Genomic DNA, 24,264 nt, shown 5'->3' on the forward strand with positions numbered 1-24,264 from the left:
TTCATTTTAGATATGGTCAAACTAGAGTAAATCCATCTTAATGCCAGTGTGATGATGATGATGATGATAATAATAATAATAATAATAGACAGTAAACAGTTGGCCCTCTGTTTTCATGTAGTAATATTCCCATATAGTATATCATGTCTGTTTATTGAGGTTAGGGCTGCAACTAACGGTTATTTTCATCGAGGATTAATCGATTAGATTTTTTTGATTAAACGATTAGTTGTTTGACGTCCTCAAATGTCTTGTTTTGTCAACTCAAAGATTCAGTTTCCTGTCACAGAGGAGAGAAGACACTAGAACATGTTCACATTTAACAAGCTGACAGAATCGTAACTTTTTTTTACTTAAAGAAAATGACAAACTGATTTTGATTTATCAAAATAGTTGGCGATTAATATAACAGTTGACAACTAATCAATTCATATTTGCAGCTCTCATTGAGATATACTCTGTGATTAAAAACAACGTACTAACCAATAGTTATCAGCATTTTTGCTTGCAGTTTGTTTTGATCCATGTGTTTTCAGTAAGTTTAAGTATCCCGAGGGCCTGAATGAGTCCCACCCTCATGTCTGTCCCGACTTGTCTGGACTGTTGGTTGCAACACAGCAGGGCAGCTTTTCCTGTAGCCGCCTGTCTGACACACCTGTGCAGTCTTTACTGCCTCGTTCCAGATACGGGCTGGTGTCGGAAGGCGTAGGTGACCTCAAGTATTTCCCACAATGCACCGGGCTGTGTTTGCATATGTGGCGCAGGCTGATAACTGGGTCATGTGCTCTGATAACAGGGCCAGCCATTTCAATGCACCGGTTTTAAAACAGCCTGCGCAAAAGGCTTTTAGTTCTGCACACATGAACTGCTTGAAATGTGTTTCTGAACATTCACATCATGCAGCTGCTCCACTGACATGATTTACTTAAAGTGGCACAATGAAAATAGAATAATATGATAGTAGTTTGATATTTATCCTAATAAGCATAATTTACTGTACATCAGAGACGTGTTCCAGTTTAAGTTTACAACCTTGCACGTTTTTTTTCATGTTTAATTTTTACTCTTTGCCTTTTGGACAATCAGTGCTTTTCATCAGTGAATATTCCCCTGCAAAAAAACAATATAAATTTAGTGTTGTTTAAATCAACTAAGTAGGCCTGTAATGATTACATAATTGTCTGTCAATTTTTTTTTTTTTTTACATAATCGCCGTTTGTTTAACCGCCGTTAATTGCTAACATTAGCCAAGGTCTTAAAGGTGCTCTAAGCAATGTCACGTGTTTTTTAGGCTACAACATTTTTTTGTCACATACAGCAAACATCTCCTCACTATCTGCTAGCTGTCTGTCCCCTGAACACACTGTAAAAAAACATCTCACTATCTGCTAGCTGCCTGTCCCCTGAACACACTGTAAAAAACATCTCCTCTCTATCTGCTAGCTGCCTGTCCCCTGAACACACTTGTTACGACCCCTCTGAGGGATTCAGGGACAGTAACACGACAATCAATGAAATGTGAAAGAGTCCGTGTAAAAGTGAAACATTTGGTCTTTTTATTCCAAACATGGAAATAGTTCACAACAGGAGGGTGGAGGATGGGACCTGGAGGTTGTGCCAAACAAATGGAATCAATATAACAAAACAGGGCCTAACTCACCACTAGCTCTACAAGCAAAACAAAATCAAACCAAATACCTAGCCTGCTTCTCTACAAAAAGATTAAGAGAACATTACACAGGCGGCAACAACCACTAAGCCTGGTGTATCTATACAATGATCAACTACGTGCAAAAATGTACAGGGTACCCCAACTTACCTACGGTCCTCAACCTCCACCTCACAAAACTCTTAAGTTTAATAACAAAGCAGCCTCAGCATAAAGGACAGGAACACTGGCAACCAGCCAGCAATGCAGAGCAAGACTGAGCTCCTGCTTCTCAGGAGTCCTTTTATTGACTTCCACCTCGCATGCTGATTGGTCCACTCCAAACACAGGTGGAAAGCAATCATCTCAATCACCTGGAGAGAAAGCAGAGTAAGCAAGAGAAGGAACAACAAGAGAGACACATGCCGACAGGTGCTTTGTCTGACATGTAACAACACTGTAAAAAAACATCTCCTCACTATCTGCTAGCTGCCTGTCCTCTGAACACACTGTAAAAAAACATCTCCTCACTATCTGCTAGCTGCCTGTCCTCTGAACACACTGTAAAAAAACATCTCCTCACTATCTGCTAGCTGCCTGTCCTCTGAACACACTGTAAAAACATCTCCTCACTATCTGCTAGCTGCCTGTCCTCTGAACACACTGTAAAAAAACATCTCCTCACTATCTGCTAGCTGCCTGTCCTCTGAAGACACTGTAAAAAAACATCTCCTCACTATCTGCTAGCTGCCTGTCCTCTGAACACACTGTAAAAAAACATCTCCTCACTATCTGCTAGCTGCCTGTCCTCTGAACACACTGTAAAAAAACATCTCCTCACTATCTGCTAGCTGCCTGTCCCCTGAACACACTGTAAAAAAAACGCAGTCTCTGTAGACAGCCCAGGCTCCACAAACGGCAACAAAAACAATCTGTGCCAACCTGCGCCACCAAACATAACAAACGGTGTTCCAGCGTTTCAGCCAATAACCGTCAAGAAGGATTTGGGGGTGGGGGTTGGAGGGTTAGTGCGCGGAAGGGAGGGGACAGGATGAGAAGGAGGGAGGGGCGAGCTAGCCGTCGTTTTGTTTGAAAATACTTCGAACCTCAACAAGAAGTGAGCTTACCGAACATCGCTTAGAGCACCTTTTAAGGCGTATGACTGGTAATTGTTGATATTGTTTAGATATGCCAAATTGTAATTATATAAGTGATTATTGGAAGACTATATATATATTTGTTATTATTTAAATTGTTAGTTGTTGGCACTTGACCCTAAACACGTTCATGGCAACAAAAATGACGACGGGGGATACAGTCAGAAAAAATGTTTTGTGATAGTAAAGAGCCGTTGTTTTTGTTTATATATTGTTAATCGCAATTATTTCTGAGACTTGTGAGAATTGCAGAGCAACATTTGGAATTGTTACAGCTCTAACTGTAAGGAATCTACATATAGCGCTTATATTAATTAAATATCACATGCTGTTGGTCTTTATAACATTCTTTGTAGATGTATTTATTAAAATGTATGGCTATGATATTCTTCTATTACATTTTTCCTATATATGTTTTCTTTTTTACTTCTTAAAATTGTTCATACTGTTCCATGTCTGACACAGGTAATTCAAACAGATGACAAAATGAGGTTTCAGAAACATGTTTGGGTGTTGATGTCTGCTTCTCTGTGTGCGTTATGTGTTTCTGCAGACTATGTGAAGGGCTTTGGGGGCAAGTTTGGCGTGCAGACGGACAGACAGGACGCATCGGCGCTGGGATGGGACCACCAGGAGAAACTACAGCTTCACGAGTCCCAGAAAGGTACTGGTTCTGATTTGGTTTCTATGGGTTTTAGGAGACATGCAAAGTTCCAGCAGGAACCGTCAGAAAGTATAAACAGCTAAAGGGATCCTACTGCCAATCAGTGTTTTCGCCTATGGGATGTCCATACCATCATAAATATTGTATCCTTTAAAACTGCAAAGACTAATCCAATAATTGTCAACTACTAAATTCTTCACAAACTATTTTGATGAATCGATTTATTTGTTTGAGTCCCTTTTTTAAGAAAGAAAGTTAAAAAATAAATGATTCAAGCTTGTTTGAGGTGAATATGTTCTATTGTCTTCTCTCCTCTGTGACAGTAAACTGAAAATCTTTGAGTCCATTTTCTGACATTTTATAGACCAAACAACTAATCCATTAATCGAGAAAATAATCGACAATGAAAACACTTGTTATTTGCAGCCCTAGTATCCTTAGTGTCTACTGCAAATCTTTCCATTTATCAGACTAATCATGCCAAATGAATTATGGACCAAAGCTAATGGTTTAAAGGTGCAGTAGGTAAGACTTATAAAACTAACTTTCTGTCATATTTGCTGAAACTGACCCTATGTTCCAGTAGAACAACATGGACCACCTACAGCCTGTAGTGCAATTTGCAAAAATCCACCGCTCCCTGTTCAGATGCACCAATCAGGGCCAGGGGAGGCGGGGTGTCTAACTGCGTGTCAATCACTGCTCATGTACACAAATTAATTCTCCCTTGTGGGAGGAGGGGCTTAGGAGACTGTTTTGGGCTTTAGCAGAAAGGGGGGAGGGACTGAGAAGTTGTCGATGTTCACATTTTTGGGCTAATTCCTGGAGCTTCACAATCCTACCTACGGCACCTTTTAATGTTCACTACCAGCTAAACTCTAATCATCTTCAGCTGAAGCTTGTCAGTGTTATACTCTACTCGATATAGGTTTGATAAACAAGTTTATTGTAAATATATCACATTTAGTGATGTATATGAAGTGGCTGATGGATGATAGAAACTATTATAAATGATACCCAAATGGAATTTTTTCTTTTTTTTTTTTTTTTTTTTTTTTTTAAAGGTTTTTGTTCTTTTTTTGTTCTTTTTTTTTTTTTTTTAAACAAGTCTGCTCAGTACGTCTTTATATTTACTTTTGTTGAAAATCTTCCGACAGCTGTTACTGTTTTCTACACACAGTAAGCTGATAGGCACACATGCTTCTCTTGTTGCACATTGAACCCTTGCTTTGACTCTTTCTAGAACTTTGAACAGGGAAAATATCGACCAAACCTCAGACTTTACAAGTTGTCTGCTTTGAGTTTAGCACACGATTTGTATTCATTGTGAAACTTTTTCCTCTTTCTCAGCCCTGCACTTTCAGCTCTGATGTGGTTTTGCTGTGGATTTGGATGTGGTCTTTCAAAGGTTAACAACTTCCTCAATCTGCGGGTAAAAAAAAAAAAAAAGGCTCGGATAGAGGAAGTGAAACCACATCTCAGATTTATATTTGCATGTCGGGCCTTTAGCTGGTGCTAACTTTCAGAGCAATTTATAATAAGTGCAGTAGTAAAATAAAGTTATGTTGCATGCTTACCAACATCACAAGCATCTTAAAAGCCTTTTATTCTCTTTCTAGATGAGCAGATTAGACATTGTAAAAGCTGAGAAAAGCCTCTTTCAGAAGGCCGAACATTGTGGCCTGCATACATCTGCAACTTTCTAACTTTCCCAAACTCATAATCTGAGAGTTAAGGCCATATTATGCAGCAACTGACCAATCACTTCACAAACTCTTGTCTCCGCGTTCGTACTTCTGCAACTCGCAGCAATGGAGGCATTGTCGTTTCAGAGAAGAGATGAGATGAAAGAAACTGAAATTGTGATTGAGTATTGAACCTCGTCCGGGGCAGAGATTAGCCGATGAGCCAAAGTCTCTCTTTACCCTCATTCTGTGTATTTTGAATACAATTCTGTGGGTGTAAAACACACAACTAAATGCACTTTTATATTTTTGAAGCCTATTTATTTACCAGTTACTTCTTCCAATGTATAGCCCCCACAAGCTATAGCTGTGTTTCCAATAACACATTTTTTATGCACATTTTGGATTATCTCATAAGAAAAGCTGTATGGAAACGGCAAAATTCGATTGAAATTAGTCATTCGCGGAAAACGTTTTTACACTCTCAGTGTTTTTTGGCTCCTAAACAACAGTCGATGCACTAAATGGGACATGGCAACACATTTGCCGAATAGGTTCTGACGTAGCGAACATTTAACTCACATGATTGATCAGCTGTTTCCGCTGTTGGCAGACAGCATGAAACATGGCCGACACTATCTGGGATTAAAGACCCCTCTCCAGTTTTTTCTCTACTTCTACTCCGTTTACTAGAGGATTACATCCATGCATAGCCTAGAACGCCAACTTCTGACCAAACTACGCCATAGCTGAGTTTATTTGCTCCAAACCAGTTGATTGAAATGCGCCTAATTCACATTTCTTCGCTTAAAATTTGCTTGACATTTGAATGGAAACACAGCTATTGATGACAAGCATCTGGCCCCACTAAGGAAGGTGTGTGCGCTCTATAAAAATATGCACAACTTGCCATTTTTAGCCTGTTTTCATATTTATTTTTTTTAAGATTATGTTTTGGGACTTTTCCCTTTATTTGATAGTGACAGTGGATAGACAGGACAGGAAAGGAGGGAGATGGGGAATGCCACATAGCAAAGGGCCGCAGGTCGGACTCGAACCCGGGCTGCTGCAAAGGACTCAGCCTTCATAGGGCGCACGCTCTTACTGGCTGAGCTAGAGGTCGCCCCTTTATTAATTTTTAAGTACCAGCCTTCTACTTGAATGTGCCTTAGCATTGAGTGAGGTCAAGCAGCAAACCGTTTCATGTACATATCATACAATACAAGCAGAAAGAAATAGCTAGATGTTTGTTTTTAAAGTATTAAGTTTAGATTCTAGTTTTTAGTCTTTACTGTATAAAGACTTGCCCCACTTAGGAAGGTAACTGCTCTAAAAATAGTACAACTTCAGTTTTTCAGCATGGTAGACATTGTGTCAGCCGACCTTGTTTTGAAAGACCACATATCCGCAGAAAAGCACCCAGCACGCTAAATGTCACAACCATTTTTCTCTCCTGAGAGCGGCCACGTAAAGAATCGAGCCAGAAATAGAAAGCAGGTACAGACGAGAAGAGAAAGATGGAGGAGGGAATTTTTCTGTACAGACCTGACGGCAGCAGAAAGACTTTCACACCATGATCATTTTTAGACTGTGGCAATGATTTTAATCACAGGAATTTGTCATCAACATTATGTGAAATAGAATGAAGATCTTAATGGCTTCCCTTCGAGTTTCCATTTCTGAGTGTGAACTGATGCCCGCTAACCTGCTAGGGTTGGGTATCGTTCAGAAAATTTAGATATCAATTCCGTGACTTTGATACCGGTTCCTAAACTATGCTCTTTTCGATATCAATTTCATTAAACAAAAAATAACTCGCAACTTTACACATTAGGGCACAACTCTTTTTATTTTTCAGCTCCTACTACGTGAGCTCTCTGTGTAACTAGAGTTGTTTCTCTGACGTGTAACGCTTTACAGCCAATCACAAACCTTATTAGATCTTGGTAGAAGCATGCTGCGTGCTTATTGGCTCACTGACTCTAAAGAGATTTACTCCATAGGTATTAAAATTAGGGGTGGGAATCACCAGAGGCCTCACGATACAATATCATCACGATACTTATGTCACGATACGATATTATTGCGATTTTAAACATATTGCAATATTCTGCGATATATTGCAATTTATTACCTTTTTTCCAACTTCAAATTTTTCCCAGTTTCAAATGATGTCCCCAAAGGAAAATTTTGTCAACATTTGTTTTATCTAAAAAGATACATTTCTCTGTTTGTTCATCTCACTTCAATTGTATTGCTGCAAAATGGGGATTGTCAAGCAGACAAACTGACCAACACATATATCATAAAAGATCGATACTTGGCGTCTGTGTATCGATACAGTATTGCCACGAAAAATATCGCGATACTATGCTGTATCGATTTTTTCCCCCACCCCTAATTAAAATTGGGTATTGAATGTCAAGGCATTTTTTGATACTCGATACTTTAGAGGCAATTCGGTCGGTGTCTAAAAAGTATTGAATTTAGTACCCAGTCCTAATACCTGCCCGGTGGTTCATTGCCTCTATATGTTTGTCTATTTATACGTTTATATATGTGTTTGTAATGTGTGTTGGTGTTTGTCTGTCCATATGTGTGTGTGTTATGTTGCAGACTATAAGCGTGGGTTTGGAGGGCAGTATGGGGTAGAGAAGGAGAAGCAGGACCAGTGTGCCCTGGGCTATGAGCACAAGGAGAGCCTGGCTAAGCACGAGTCTCAGAAAGGCACAGATACTCCCCGAACACCCCACACCCACAACCCTCAACCCCACCTCAAAAAAACCCTCCTCCTAGCTTGTTACTCCTTCTTTGGCACCGTCCTCTCATCCCCAGTAACAGCTGTTTTCTTTTAAGTGACAGACACGCCTTCCTTTCCTCACAGATAACTCCCATGAACCCTCACTGTTACACCACCCAGCTTTTTTTGTTGCTATTTTTGTTTTATTTATTCTTTAATACCCGCACTGAATAAAATAGTTTGTGCAGATCATTACCTGCTACAGACACCCTTCATTTTGGGCCAGGTGATGTTAATCAGTATGCAGTTTAAAATAAATATCCCACAACATGTCTGTGCAGGTTCTCTTCCAGGTCATAATTAAAGGACAAATCCGGCGCAAAATGAACCTAGGGGTTAATAACACATGGGTACCGAGTCGACCGTTCTCTGGGATATGTTTTCATGCTAATCGAATGTGACCAGTTTTAGCGCTAACTGCTGATTAGCTTATAACGCTAGTCGTCGGGGCATGAGGGTAAAGTAAAAAGAAATCTCTATTTCTACACCACTAACAAGGCTCAAAATATCACCACACTTCCACTGTAGCATAATGAGGGTCCCTACATGTAAACCAAAGCATTGAGAACTTTGTAAGTGTACAGACAGTTTATTAAAAAGATAGATTATAAAGACAGTACCGTTCACGTATACAGGCGGGCGCCATCTTGGGAAAACGGTCACGACCAGTCAAACCAGTAACGTAGCTCAAGCATGGCGATCGTCGTTTGACTGATCGTGACAAATTGAACATTGAATTGAATATAAAAGGCCCCACTAAAAAAAATTACTGTTAGATTTTAAAGTGCAGTTTTCTACTGATATTTTCTTTCAACTAACAAAAAAATCTTTGAGTGTCTTTTGCAATATGGCGCAGTTAGAACTGGAACAATTCCAAATGGTGCTGTACGATTGTCTCGGAAATAATTGCGATGAACAATACAATTGTCTCTTTTTAGTCAATTTTAAAAACATGTATTTATTTTTTTAAACAAATTAAAGTTTTGAATGAATCTCAGGATACATCTTGTAATTATAGCTGTCATGTGACCCAGATAATGTAAACAAAGCCTATGAAGAAAACAATGCCTCTTTATTATCATATTATTTATTTCTTACTGTATCCCCCCTTTACATTTTTGTTCATTAGAACGTGTATAGGCTTAAGTGCCAAAAACGAACAATTTAAATAACAATAAAAATATATAGTCCGACCAATAAACAAAATCGACAATTACCAGTCATGCGCCTTAAGACCTTAGCTAAAAAGAAACCGTGATAATGTAAAAAGATTGAGAATTGGACGATTATGTAATAATTGTTACAGGCCTTTTGGAATGCGTTTATTGCGCCAGTTGATATTGCGATGACAATTTAAAAGCAAAACGATATATTGTGCGGCCCTAGTGTGTAGTCCCACATTTCTATAGCAGTATTTATCCTTTACTGTATATCACCTCGGCCCTCCACCTCCCTGATCACCACCTCCACCTCCCTGATCCCCACCCCTGCTGTTTCTAGCACTGCCACGACGCTGTTTGTTTCTGCTTCTGCATCCGTTTGTGCATGATGTCGTACGGCCATAGTGCATTTTATCAAGACCTTCTGCTGTGACCATACAGAGACATACATGGCTGATCGTCAGTGCAGAGATTGAGCCAAGATGGCTGCTTGATCCCAACTCTCTGGCTTATAAAAAGATCCTTCTATCAGTTTCCTCTGTTGTCTGCATTCAGTGTTTTTTGTTTCTCCCCCCTACAGGTTTGCATGAGCTCAGCAACCCGTCCTTTGATTCCAGCAGTTCTTGTGTTTATCAGTTCTTATGAAACCAGCCACAGTCCGCTTCATCTGAACATTTGCAGACCAGAGAAGCTTCTAATCTACGTTAATAGTGTGCTACAGTAAAGTTTAATGAAGAAGTATTATGAATCAAACTAAACAGTCCCGTTATTGTTTTAAGGTCTGCTCTGAAAAAGCGGCTCTGATGATGCTGACTGTGGTTGGGCCACTAATGTAAAACAGAAACTGACTCCTTTTATCTCCTGTTTGTTTCCAGATTATTCTAAAGGATTTGGAGGGAAATTTGGTGTCCAGAATGACCGTATGGATAAGGTAAGGAGTGTTTGTGTTAGGGCTGCTCGATTATGAGAAAGAAGAACAATTGTTTTGGTCAATATTGAAATCACGATTGTTTAACACGATTACTCATTGAGTTGTTTAAAGATGTTGTCTTTGAACATAAAAACAGTGAAAAATCAACAGTGAAAACCCTTTGACCTGTGAAATTTCCCGTAATACTTTTCCTGTTTAAAAAATTTAGTTTATTTGTAAAACGTAATGTTTTTTGTTTTTTCTATCGATTACATCGTTTTTGTGACAGTTAGGAGCCAAAATCGAAATCGCCATTACAATTTCATGAAGTGCACAGCCCTAGTTTGTTTGAGTTTTTGTGTAATAAGTTACTTCTGTCTCCCATCTTTCTCTCTGGTTGGCAGAGCGCCGGGACTTTTGAGGATGTGGTGAAACCGGCCCCAGCTTACCAGAAAACCAAACCTGTGGAGGCTGGTAAGCATTCCTCAACATCAGCTGTGTTTTCCATTGTTGACCCTGGTATAGTTGTTTCATGGTCCCTCTACTCTCCGGCTGTAGTCGACAGTTCCACTATATTGTGTCGACGACTGCTGTTGTTTGTCATGTTAGTCCTGATTAGTTAAAAGTACTTTAAACTAACTTTTTTTGGGGGGGGGTCAATTCTTTAATGTAAATATTAACCTGGCGCATTATACAAAATATTTGAGGGTTGCTTCTTGCTTGTATAATTTACAGCAGAACTTCTCTGAGAATCTCTTTTATATCGAAGCAGTTGGTATTTTAAGTAAAATGTCACTAACCTAATTGATATAAACTCAGAATGTAATCGGATCGGGACCTGGTGAATCGGAATCAAATTGATCCGGGAAATCATTGGCTGGATACCCAGCCCTACTGATCACATCGTCTCTTCATTCTCCTTCATGTTTTCTCCGCTCGTCAGCTGGCAGCAGCACAGGAAGCATCAAGGCGCGCTTCGAGAACATCGCCAAGCAGAAGGAGGAGGAGGACAGGAAGAGGGCCGAGGAGGAGCGAGCGCGCCGACAGGCCAAGGAGAAGCAGGAGCAGGAGGAGGCGCGCCGTAAGATGGAGGAGACGGCCAAGGCCCCCTCTCCGGTCCCGGCTGCCAGTCCCAGTCCCACTCCCAGCCCGACTCCCCCGGTCCAGCCAGCCGCCGCCCCGGCATACCAGGTTAGTCGCCGGGCCTTCTACAGCAGGTCTCTACCTGAAAAGTTGCACTTTGTATTGTTGTTGTTGTTGATACTTTTATTGCAACTAATTCACTTAATTTACAATCCATTACCGTACAGTACAGTTCTCAATTCTCATATCATTGCATTTTTTATTTTATTTTTATTTGTGTACATATCTATGCAATCCACCTGATGATGATGATGATGATGATAATAATAATAATAATAATAATAATAATAATAATAATAATTAATAATAACTGAAGCAAGATAACTAAATAGCTAAAGGAAAAAAAACCATATATGCCACTTTGTATCTTTAAGCCCACAACACAGAGACTAAAATAATTTAGTCTTTTTTTTTTTTTTTTTTTGCAGAGAATTAATGGGTAAAAAAAATGGTGCTGTCCTCAACTAAAGAAATTATTAGTGGAGTATCACTCATATGATTTTGTCGACTAATCAATTAGTTGATTTAATCAACAGATCTGTAGGAAGAGTTTCAATCTTGCGTTTACCAGAGATGTGCTCAGACGTTTCTCGGAAACAATTCATTCAGCTTGTAAAAGCCTAAAAAATGACCCAATCAGCTAAGAGACAGACCTAGAAAAGATGCTGCGGGTCACAGGCGCTTCTGATGGGTAGAGAGTACAGCCCCTTTTAGACAAGCAGCTCGTATGTAAACATACTGTCTCTCATGTCGGATCAATCAGTGATTCTTATTCTAATTTAAGGATTTGAAATTGCAAGTAAACGGCAGACATTATTGGATGATTGTTGCATTTAGCGCAAACCTACAACCTCGATTACAATCCTCAATTAGAAGCCGTTCCTTTTTCTGTGTTAATGCTGTTGCATGGAATCATGGCTGGACATTTACATCTTAATAACGTAGAATAAAGTCTTCATTATTTCCTTGCTACTTTATTGTCAAGAAAGGTGCCAATTTTCTTTTGGGTTGAAGATAACCTCTTACTGGCATTAGTAGACGAAAGTAAGTAATAGTGCTCCAACTACCGATTATTTTCATAGTCTGTTAATCTGTCAATTATTTTCTCAATTAATAGATTAGTTGTTTGGTCTCTAAAATGTCAAAAAAATGTGTTTCCCAAAGTCCAAGATGACGTCCTCAAATGTCTTGTTTTGTCCACAACTCAAAGATATTCAGTTTACTGTCACAGAGGAGAGAAGACACTAGAACATGTTCACATTTAACAAGCTGACATCAGAAAATTCACTTTTTTTTCTTTTTTTTTTAAACATACTATTGTTAAAAATGTACTCAAACCGATTAATCGATTATCAAAATAGCTGGCGATTAATTTAATAGTTGACAGCTAATCGATTCATCTTTGCAGCTCTAATAAATAAGTAATACACTGAAGCTGATTGGCATGAAAAAATATGTAATTTTACTGGAAGTAGAAGTACTCTTTGCAGAAGGAGTTGTCGTTAAACAGAAGACGTTTGCCTTGTCAGAAGTCAGCCCCCGTGTCCCACGACGCTGCCGAGGAGAACGGAGAGCCGCTGTACGAGGCGGAGCCGCAGATCCCCGACGCAGAGCCCGAGGACCTCTACCAGACCCCCGAGGACACGGCCGCCGCCGCAGGTCACCCTCCTTTCATCTGTTTCATGTTACTACAGGGTACCCGCGTGGTCTTTTAAGCTCTTAAAAGTCAATTATTATATAGCAGTTTCAGGATTGTGTGTGTGTGTATATATATGATATGATCATACGGTTGAATCGACACCTCAAACGGTTTCAACACAAACTAAATATTAATACCTGAATGAAGGAGGATTTATTGCAGGACTGTTGGAACTTGACTTATGGGTGTGCGTTGAATCTACGCCGTCGGTACGCGTAGATTCAGACCCCACGCCGTAGCCTGACGTGCACCTCCCCAGAATTCTAACTACACGTCGTAGACGGCAACAACTGTGATTGGTCCGCTCGGCCGTGGCTCGGTAGCGTCACATTTCCTTATACTCATTTCCTGGTTCTCCTTCTCCGTGAACAACATGAAATGAAGGAGAGGGTTAACCTTTCCTGCTACAGTCCGACCACGGTCAGAAAGAACACGGGAGACACTTTGTTTCTACTCGCACTGAAGCTAATCCCCGGCACTCTCTCACCCCCCCCCCCTCCAAAACAACAAGTAGTAAAGACCCAAAAAGAAAAAACACGGTTTACAGTGTGTGTCTTTGTAGCCCGAGTCTGTTTGTTTCTTTCCTTGGACTAACGATACTAACTGACCAAGCATCTTCCTCTTGCAGACGGCCAGCAGTACGAGTACGGCGAGGACCTCGGGTTGACGGCGGTGGCCCTGTACGACTACCAAGCAGGTGAGACAAAGCTGTGAACGGAGTTTCAGTCGGGACACAGAATGAAAGGACACATCAAGTTTGATGTAGTCTATCAAACTTGAAACTAGTCCTGCTTCTCAGGAGTCCTTTTATTGACTGCCACCTCGCATGCTGATTGGTCAACTCCAAACACAGGTGGAAAGCAATCACCTCAGTCACCTGGAGAGAAAACAGAGTGAGCAAGAGAAAGAACAAGAGAAAAACACATGCAGACAGGAGCTTTGTCTGGCATGTAACAATCCACAACAAATCATTTCCTGGATTGTTCAGGTGCAGCCAGAAACGCCAGATGTTTGTCCCCTTGCTCTTCGTTGGCGAATTTGTGAGGACTATGGTTAACTGCTCCTCAGATCTCTGCAGGGTAAATCCAGACAGCTAGCTAGACTATCTGTCCAATCTGAGGTTTCTGTTGCACGACTAAAATTACTTTTGAACGTACACATGTTCCACCAAAACAAGTTCCTTCCTGAGACTATTTAGGAGAATCTCCATGGCTCCGTCCGGCACCAAAGACGGTTGTGATTGGTTTAAAGAAATGCCAATAAACCAGAGCATGTTTTTCTCCTAGCCCGGAATGTGGAGAAAAGTCTGGCAATGCGAGACTACGTTTTATGTCATATTCAATATCTCAAGATCAATACAGAGCAGAGATCTGACATGTTTAAATCATTTAAGTCACGTTTATCTGACTAATCCTTTCAGCTCTGCTGCAAATAGGAGAAAAAAACGTACAGTTGCACCGTCATGTGTCTCTTTGTGGTTTGGCTTGTTTGAAGCTAATGTGCTCGCACTTGTTGCTGTCTGAGTTTGTACCTTCAAGGTTGAAAGTGGCTTTGGATAGAAGGGTCGGCTAAATGTAATATTTATGAATCCTCCGTCACCAATCCATCTCTTCCCGTTTCCCAGCCGGCGACGACGAGATATCCTTCGACCCCGACGACATCATCACCAACATCGAGATGATCGACGAGGGCTGGTGGCGGGGCGTGTGCAGAGGCGCCTACGGCCTTTTCCCCGCCAACTACGTGGAGGTTCGGCAATGATGACGCCCCGCCGACACCAGCCGAAGGAAGGAGACAATTTGGAATCCTCCTTTTTCACACTTTGGTCTTCTCTCTCATCGCCTTCTGTTCCTGTGCGAGACGTCTGCAGGTCTCCTAACCGGCTTTCTTTTGCTCCGTTTTTTTCCATCCCTCCGCTACATCTTCCACTCTCAGATCCCTTTGTTTCTCTCCGGGCAGCAGAAGACGGGGAGACTTATCTTAGAACGACTCAGTCAGGGCTGCACAATACCAGGGAACGGGAGATAACCTTGTTGAACGTCGCGGTAACGAGATCACTTGTGATACATTTACAGATGTTAAAGTGAACTCAGTTCTGCTGCTTTCAGTATTCTGCTAAAATACAACACTTTGCTTGTTAAATAAAAAATTAAATAAATAAAAAAAGCCTGAATGGAAATAATTTCCATCTTTGTTTTATTGAACATTAAACTGAACACAAACCTTTAAAAAATAATGAGTTACATTTTAAAGTGCAGTTTTCCACTGATTCAGCTAACTCAAAAAATCATTTTCGTGATGTGTTTATTGTTATTGCAAGTTAAAGTTGCAATGTCGATTTAAATTAAAAAAATCAGATTTATTGTGCAGCCCTAGACTCAACTAGAGAATATATAGAGCTCATCTGGGCTTTGTTCTGCACCTCTGGACAGATGTTCAGGGTCTCGGAGGACGAATGATTCACACCTAGAAGTTACATATCAAAGCTTTTTTTTTTTTTTTATCTCTCCAGATACCGTATTAGAGATCAGTTTCAGGTATTGTTGCTTCTTCATATGTGCGAGAGGAATTTTAGTCTCACCAAAGACCAGAGTAATGATAGCAGTGAGCTTGAATAAGTCTTGTGTACGGCTGCTCAGGCTTAATGTAAGCAGGAGCAGTTTTTAAAGTGGAGAACAAGCCTCCACTTTGGATTATAATGTATATTGATGGCTATATACTGTCCCGTACGATCGACTGTGGACCAAAAAGACCTTTTGCTTTTGTGGTCTGTTTGCACAGGAGTTTAAATTCCCCCTCCTGGTTGATGCTGCACCCGTCGATCCACAATGGGGGAACTAAGGCTACATCTACCCTGCTACGTCTTGGTTTAAAAATGTCTTCTTTTTGCGACGTTCGCGCCTCGTGTCCACGCTACTGCGGTGTTTTCCGAGCCCCTACAACGAGACTACATCCTAGACGGAGCCAGCCAGGGAGGGCATACAGTACAGTGAGAGGCCAGATCAGGGCTAGCATGTAGCTTCTCTGAGCTAACCCTTTTTAGGTGGACTCTGTCTGATGGCATCATCGCACACCAGAGGGAAGTTCAAGTCTGCCAAATTTGCCGTTGACGCCTTTCCCACGTTGCAGGCTCCAAAAAAAAACATTACAACACAAGCTACATTTATACTATTTTTTTTTGGTTTAAAAACCAATATGTTTCGCTACATTTACGCCTCGCGTCCACACTACCAGGGCTACCTCGCCGTTGTTATGGATCCCATGTAACTTCTAGGCAATGAAGCAGCCCGATTGGTTGGGGTTAGGCATTGACCTCGATAAGTTAAGGTTAAGATAGCCGATTGGTCAGGGGATAGGACCTGAACAAATCGGGTTCTGTTACCTTCAGTAAACATGGACGCCTGGCCAATAGTAGCGTGTGAATGCTATTGAAAGGCGGGTCTTGCCTGGAAGTTGCGTGGGTTCCATAATAACGCGTTTCCGAGCCCCTAAAACGGAGACATTTAGAAACACTGCCGCTGACCTTTAGGTTCGAAAACTCCGGCGTTGCTTTGGACTCTGGACGGGCACAAACGGAGACGCAGAAACAACACCTCTTGTTAACCGTATGATTTAATCTACCAATACTGAGCGGAGACCATTTTCAACACTGTCAGTCTTAAGCAACTACCACCAGCCGGGCGGAGTGTACATGCTGCTTCCTGTTTACACTGACACGTGCATGCCCAGTATACATAAATGGTCCTGTGATATGTGTTTTTTTTGGGGGGCTAAAAACGTCTCTTAAATACCCAAACGTAGCAGTTTAGCTGTAGCTTCAGTTGGAGCTTCATGTAGTACCAATCGGTTCTCTGTTGTCTGAGCACTTGCAGCGATCGTCGTGTTTGGTTATAAATGATCCATAATTGCTGATGTCCAAGTTGTTGAGAAAATAACGTGGCCATGATGTCAAAGGCTTCTTTTCGCCGCTGTGGCAAATCACAAGCTAAACAAAAAAAAAAAACACTACAGCTCATAGTATTATTCGAATCCTCTTCATACTTTCTTCTGGTTATTGTTGATATCATGCTTAGAATCATGTACAGAGAGATCATGATTTATTGAGAAATAATAGATTTGAAAACCTGTTTTGGTTTCCTGTCTCTGTGAGGTTTTCTTTGGACTCGTGTATTTGTGTCTTGCTGCCTTGAGCGCTCGGGTTGTCCTGTCCTATTCCGTATGGGAGGCGTGACGACCACTGGTCTGGAGCGGCGCTAACATCCCTCATCATGACTAGAGGTGTTCCGATACCAGATCGGAAAAGCCTCCGATACCGCCTAAAATGCTGGTATCGGAAAGTACTGGAGTCAATGCACCGATTTGATAAAACGTAATTTAGCCTTGAAGAAAATCTACTTTAAAGTAGTTTTATTTATGTTGTTTTTCCATTCTGACTCGCTGTCAAACTGGATGATAAAGAAAGTTCTACAGCATTCACATCGGAACATCTCTAATCGTGTGTGTGTGTGTCTGTGTGTGTCTGTGTGTGTGTGTGTCTGTGTGTGTGTGTGTGTGTGTGTGTGTGTGTGTGTGTGTGTGTGTGTGTGTGTGTGTGTCTGTGTGTGTCTGTGTGTGTGTGTGTCTGTGTGTGTGTGTGTGCTTTCACTCAATTCATCTTTGGGGTTTTATAATTAAAAAAAAAAAAAGTGACCTTTTTCAAATGCATTATTTTTATCTGTACCTCTGTTTGCTTAAGTCACATCATTACCTGCTTGTTCTTTTTTGTTTTTTGTTTCAATAAATAAACTATGAATTATAAACTTGTTTGCGTTGCGTTATTTTATTTCATGGCTCCCTAAAATTTCAAGTTATCAAAACTTTAAGAACTCCTGATGTAGTACGTCATAGAAAGTCATAAAAATTACTTAAAAAAAAAAGTTGTTAAAAGTCAAAAACTTCATAAAAAGTCAAAGTTCAGTATCTTGAAAACAGTAAAAAAAAAAGTAAAAGTATAACATGTAGAAAACAGTATTAAAACAGTCAATTATAGTATGTCAAAAAGTATAAAAGTCATAGTATAGTATGTAGAAAAAAGAAAGTCATAGTATGTCAAAAAAAAGTATAGTATGTCAAAGAAAAGTCAGTTATAGTACGTCGGAAAAAGTATTTAAAACATTCAAAGTACAGTATGTCAAAAAAAGTAAAAGTACAGTATGTCAAAAAGTATAAAAAAGTCATAGTACAGTATGTCAAAGTATAAAAAAAGTCATAGTATGTCAAAGTATAAAAAGTCAAAGTACAGTATGTCAAAAAAAGTAAAAGTACAGTATGTCAAAAAGTATAAAAAAGTCATAGTACAGTATGTCAAAGTATAAAAAAAGTCATAGTATAATATGTTGAATAGTAAAGTGCACACAGAGGTCCAGGACGAACTGGGTTTTGAACCTTCTTGCAGTGAGGAAACCGTGATAACCATTGGGCCACCTGCTGCATATGACTTTTACTTGTTTCAACATACTATGACTTTTTATTATAAAAATTTTTTTGACATTATGCTGTGACTTTTTAGAAACTTTTTTCAACATTTACACATCACAGATTATTAACACACTGACACTATTATCCAGAGTGACTTCCATTAAGTGACTGGTGATCATATTTTTAGTGGAGGGGGCACCCGGAGGATGGGGGCGAGACTGAAGGGGTCCGGGACGAGTTGGGTTCAAACCCTCTACCTTCTTAATGTGAGGCAACAGCACTAACCATTGGGCCACTACTGCACACATGACCATTCACTTTTTTTTTTACATACTTAACAATGACTTTTTACAACATACTATAATGACTTTATTACTTTTAACAACATATTATACTATGACTTTTTATTACTTTTTATAAAAAAAATACTTTAAAAAAGTATTTTTAGGACTTTTTACGACATACTATGACTTTTTATTTTTTACTTTTTTTGACATACTATACTATGACTTTTTGTCACACAGTGCTATGACTTTTTTTTTTTTTACTTCGTCCAGCCAATGCAACGGGCAAACAGCATGAAGGGAGAGGTGCAGTAGGATTTACCTGAACATTAATGCCAACAGCAAAATAAATTCATTCACCTTTATGTTAACAAGGGTTTACAGCGCATAGCCTGTACCTAGAGCCAGCAGCTCATTCAAAAATATACACCAGGTAAGCCACTCTCAACCACAAATAAGAGAAACGTTTATCCATCATCTATCTATCTATAAATTGCAGGAACGTCTGTCTGTCTGTGTGTGTGTGTGTGTGTGTGTTATGCGCATATCTCTAGAACCGTTAGTCCGATGGATTTCAAACTTGACAGGTGTCTTGCTATGGGCACGGGTAAGTGCGGAGCCAAGTTTGACGTCGTTTGGATTAGAAATGCAAAAGATATCATTAAATATATATCGGTAAAAGAGAGGGGGCTTTTGCCGCTGGCCACGCCCCCTCTCGCCCTGCACACTGAGTGAGCAGAGCGCAGGACCAGAGACAGAGAGGGTCGGAGAAAGCCGGAGCTTTGGCAGCTGAAATGTGAAATACACCTCATCACGACTGTTGGCGAAAAAAAGGCGCTTCAGATTATTCCTTCCAGCGCTGTGCAATGCGAGAAAAATCTCAGAGCTGATCCGGGCAGACACGGCAGTTTTCATCAGACTCCCCCTGGGTCGGGTTAATTAAGCCTACTGCTAAAATAACCCCGCGAATCAAATCCCCTACTTCACCGTTAACTGTCAAGCCACTAAACCTGTATGGAAATGAACATCTCTGCTGAAATGTTAAATTTGTGTGTGTGTGTTTTTTTCTCTCTCTCTCTCTCTCTCTCTCTGCACACGGTCCGGTTCTGGTGGTTGATGAAGCAGATATGTGCTGATTAGCTCTCATAACGGGCCACGTGGGTAGCACACTGCCATGAGTCCATGACGCTAATGTTTGATTAATGTTTGATTAATGTCTGCTATAGGTGAGAAAGGGGAGAGAGAGAGGGGGAAGACATGCAGGAGGTCGGATCCGTACCCTGGACCACTGCTTTGAGGCATAAGCCTCGAATTATATGTGCGCCTGCTCTACCCACTGAGCCAACCCGGCCACATTACTCCAAATTTTCATTGTGATATTTTGTATTTACATTCTGAATCTGCAACGTTCTCTGTCAGGTAAATCAGTAAGTCAGTAGTAGGGTGTACAGGGGAGGTGCATATGAAGTGGTTTGGGGTCCTTCTCCTTACGCAGAATATCGGCCTTTCATACTACTCGCTACCGTAGTCGCTTTTAATGCTACGTCATCTTCTCATTGACTTTACATTGGCGTTGTTTTCCGTGGTGGCCGCACGGATTTTTCACACATTCCGTGCCGCCACCACGTAATGCGCTGTTAACGATTCGTGATCATTTCACGGAATTCTGTGCGACCAACGGGCACAGCACTGGTTTAATATTAACATCCCCAAAACCAGCTGGTACTACATATAACAAACACAAGTAGGTTACACTATATGAGCCAAATTAACCATAAAGTGGTCTTACCTTATGTTATGCAGTTCCACAACTCGTGCCAAATCAGCAACAGTCCAGTGTGTTTTTCAGTTCAATTCAGGCATGAAAGAAAGTCTCTTGTCTCACATTAGACCTCAGTTAATTTCTAATTCTCGCATTCTGCCAAAATCTGATAATCCATACAGCCCTATGATACAGCCCAGTATACAATGTTGCAAATTACAGTAGCACCCCCCCCTCCCATAACTAACGATTTAGCAGTGTGGCTAATGTTAGCAGCGCAGCTTCCTCCTGACCTAATGTTACACATTGCTCCGACCGAGTGCTTATATGGTTATATATTTTTTGGCATACTGCACTTGACATAATATTGGAATATGCTAATATTTTATCTGGCTTACTAGCATTATATATATATATACTCCTCAACACCCGATCGCTCAACAATAAAGCCCCTGCCCTCCATGAACTAATCCTCGACAACACTCTTGACTTCCTTCTGCTCACCCGGGCACAACCCAAAACCGACTTCTTCTCCCTCAACCAAGCATCCCCCTGGCTACAACTACATCTGCAAACCCCGCCCCTCCCACCGTGGAGGTGGCCCCCGCCGTCATTTTCAATCAGAACTTCCGGATCACAGAACTCACCCTCCCCTCAGTATCATCGTTTGAATATCTCGCCTTCAAAACTCTTTCCTCCATGACAGTCATCCTCATTTACCGGCCACCTAAACCAAATCCCTCCTTCCTCTCTGATTTTACTGAACTCCTCACACTAGCCTCATCTCTCTCTCCACGTCTGCTGCTACTCGGTGACTTAAACATCCACATGGACTCCCCCACCTGCAAGCTCTCATCAGAATTCAAAATTTTACTGGATAACTTCTCTCTCACCCAACATGTCACATTCCCCACCCATGAAAAAGGTCACATCCTCGACCTGGTCTGCTCCACCAACCAACCAGTGCTCGACCTCCATCCATGCCTCTTTCCCCTCTCTGATCACAAACTGATACGGTTCACCATCCCTTCTCCAACCCCACGCCCCCGCCTCCTCAGAGAAATCACCTTCCGCAACCTCAAATCTATCAATCCCCACCATCTATCTGACCTGCTCTCCACCACCTCTCCACCTGGACTCAACCCTCACCTCACCTGATGACCTCACAGACCACCTCAACTCCACCTTGTCTACCTCCCTCAACACCCTGGCCCCCCTAAAACAAAACCGTCACTTTTAACACCTCTTCACCCTGGTACACACCTGCACTCCGGAAAATGAAACAAACTGGCGCCAACTGGAACGCGTCTGACAAAGAAATCATCCCTCACAGTCCATCATGAAGCCTATAAATCCCATCTCGCCGCCTACAAAGATGCCCTCATTGCTGCCAAATCTGCCTACCTCTCCACCATCCTCACCGACCCCTGCCAAAACCCCAGAACCCTCTTCTCCACATTGAACAACCTCATCAAGCCTCCGGACCAACAGCCTCCTTACCTCTACTCCGGATCTCTGCAACTCATTCCTCCACTTTTTCACTGACAAAATCAATCTCATTTACAAATCCCTATCCCCTGTATCTGACCTTCCAGGATCTACTCCAGCACCTACCTTGGACCCTCCTCTCTCCATCCCTCCAGACCTCCCGACCCCTCCTCCACACTTCCTCCTCTCCCAGTTTAACCCAGTCACTCCTCCTGGAAATCTCCAAACTCATCAGCTCTTCCAAACCCACTACCTGCTCCCTTGACCCCCTCCCTACTCCACTTCTGAAGTCCTGCCTCCCGGTCCTATGCCCTTACATCACTAACCTCTTCAACTCCTCACTGTCCCTTGGAACTGTCCCCTCTGCTTTCAAAACTGCCGCTGTCACCCCAATTCCTTAAAAACCTGGTCTGGATCCCTCCTCTCTCAACAACTACCGCCCAATATCCAACCTCCCCTTTCTGTCTAAAACCCTGGAACGCATAGTTCGCCTCACAACTACAAACCCATCTTCTTGCCAATAACCTATTCGAACCTCTCCAATCTGGTTTTCGCCCCCTACACAGCACAGAAACCGCTCTCCTCAAAGTCCTCAACGCATCCTCACCTTTGCTGACACCGGTTCCCTCAACATCCTCATCCTCCTCGACCTGGGTGCAGCCCTTCGATACTGTGAGCCATAACATCCTGCTCACCAGACTCAAAGACCTCGCGTGGTACGCGGTGCACTGCACGCTGGCTCCACTCCTACCTTTCCAACAGATCCCATTTCATCTCTCTCCACAACCACACCTCTGCCACAGCCACAGTCACTCAAGGTGTTCCCCAAGGCTTCCGCTTGCCCGCCCCCTCTTCATCATCTACATCCTCCCTCTTGGTCAGATACTCCGCCACTTCAACCTGGACTTCCACTGCTTTGCTGACGACACCCAGATCTACCTCAGCACCAAATCCCCCACAATCCTCCCCTCTCCCACATCAACTCCTGTCTGTCAGCTATTAAAACCTGGATGCAACACAACTTCCTCAAACTCAACAGCGACAAAACAGAATTCCTTCTGATCGGCTCCAAATCCACACTCAGCAAAACCAATAACCCCACTCTCACCATCGACGGCACCATTGTCTCCCCATCTCCCCCCCAGGCCGCAGCCTTTGGGCGTTATCTTTGATTCCACCCTCCTTGAGCTCCTCCGCACATCCGTCAGTCATTAAAACCTCCTTTCACATCCTCCTGCATGTCACTTGCCAAAATCAGACCCTCTCACACATCAAATCACATTATTCCACTCCTACTCATTCCCTTCCTACTACTCCCAACTGGCTATCCAACTCACTTGTCCTAACATCCCATTTCTACCATTACTACAAATCACTAGACCCTCCAACTCCGGTCACCTTAAACCCATTTCCCCCGGATTCACCTATAAATTTTCAACCTCCACCATTCTGGCCCCTCAAACCTCACAGACTCTCCTCTCCCTTTACCAACCCTCACGGTCCCTCAGATCCACCTCAGCCGGTCTCCTCTCCATCCAAAAGTCCAACCTGCGCTGTTTTGGGGACAGAGCCTTCTCCAGAGCAGCTCCCAGGCTCTGGAACTCCCTCCCCAAGAGATCCGCACCTCTGAGTCCCTCACCATCTTCCAGTCCCGCCTCAAGACCCATCTCTTCACCTCAGCCTACCCATAGTCCACCTGCCCCCCTCCCTTTTTCATCTGTATCTTGTTTTGTTCTACTTGTTTTGTTTGCCTCGTTTTGTTTTGTTATGTTTTTATAATCTACCCTGCCCTGTAAAGCGTTACTTTGGAGTCCATGAAAAGCGATATAAATTCAATTTATTATTATTATTATTATTATAGTAGGCTATATTTAGTAGGATATGTGGTTTGAGATTTGGAGCGCACGGGTCATCTGTCCCATCCGATGTCAATAGCTAATTAAAACACCTGGAACAGCAGCAGGGCGTTCACAGACCCCTCTCCCGTGCCGTAGGGAGCTGCTGTCCGCCTAGTGGCGGTGGCGGGCGAATTAACGGTAGACTCTGGGTAAGTGTTTCCTGAGCTGTCTCGTACTACACACTCCATATGCTAATCATAATGCTAACATGTTGGAAAACAGACAAAAACCACGAACATTTGTACCCTGGAAATCCAGAGTTCTCGCGAGAGCTCATTTTGAATTTGCTCAGCGAGTCCCTCAGGCATCGAGTAATGATGCTCATTAACTATGCCCTGGTAGCCGAGCTGCACCAATCACATCGGTGTATCCGATATAGGCGGGCCACAGGCGAACTCAACAGATGACGACAGTTTAATCTACCAGTTCGCTCTGCTGTTTTTTAAATACATTTTTTTAATTCAATCTTTATTGAAAGATGTGGATATACAGCAGGAAACAACATCTTC

At 41.9% G+C, this 24,264-nt stretch overlaps 1 protein-coding gene across 3 annotated transcripts in view; it reads left to right on the forward strand.

Annotated features, from left to right (window-relative positions):
* The window catches only part of LOC120556316 (src substrate cortactin-like), a 29,591-nt gene extending 12,692 nt beyond the window's left edge, over positions 1-16,899 (forward strand). For 2 of the 3 annotated variants that reach the window (XM_039795825.1, XM_039795827.1), the window contains 8 exons: positions 3,359-3,469; positions 7,771-7,881; positions 9,990-10,045; positions 10,429-10,498; positions 10,968-11,215; positions 12,697-12,826; positions 13,495-13,563; positions 14,491-16,899. In XM_039795825.1, coding sequence (XP_039651759.1) covers positions 3,359-3,469; positions 7,771-7,881; positions 9,990-10,045; positions 10,429-10,498; positions 10,968-11,215; positions 12,697-12,826; positions 13,495-13,563; positions 14,491-14,627 — 932 coding nt within the window. In that variant the 3' untranslated portion in view covers positions 14,628-16,899. The remainder of the gene's footprint in view (positions 1-3,358; positions 3,470-7,770; positions 7,882-9,989; positions 10,046-10,428; positions 10,499-10,967; positions 11,216-12,696; positions 12,827-13,494; positions 13,564-14,490) is intronic. The other variant, XM_039795826.1, reaches the window with a different exon arrangement.
* Positions 16,900-24,264: the final 7,365 nt, after the last annotated feature.

The sequence above is a fragment of the Perca fluviatilis genome, chromosome 3, assembly GCF_010015445.1.
Source record: "Perca fluviatilis chromosome 3, GENO_Pfluv_1.0, whole genome shotgun sequence".
Classification (NCBI taxonomy): Eukaryota; Metazoa; Chordata; class Actinopteri; order Perciformes; family Percidae; genus Perca; species Perca fluviatilis.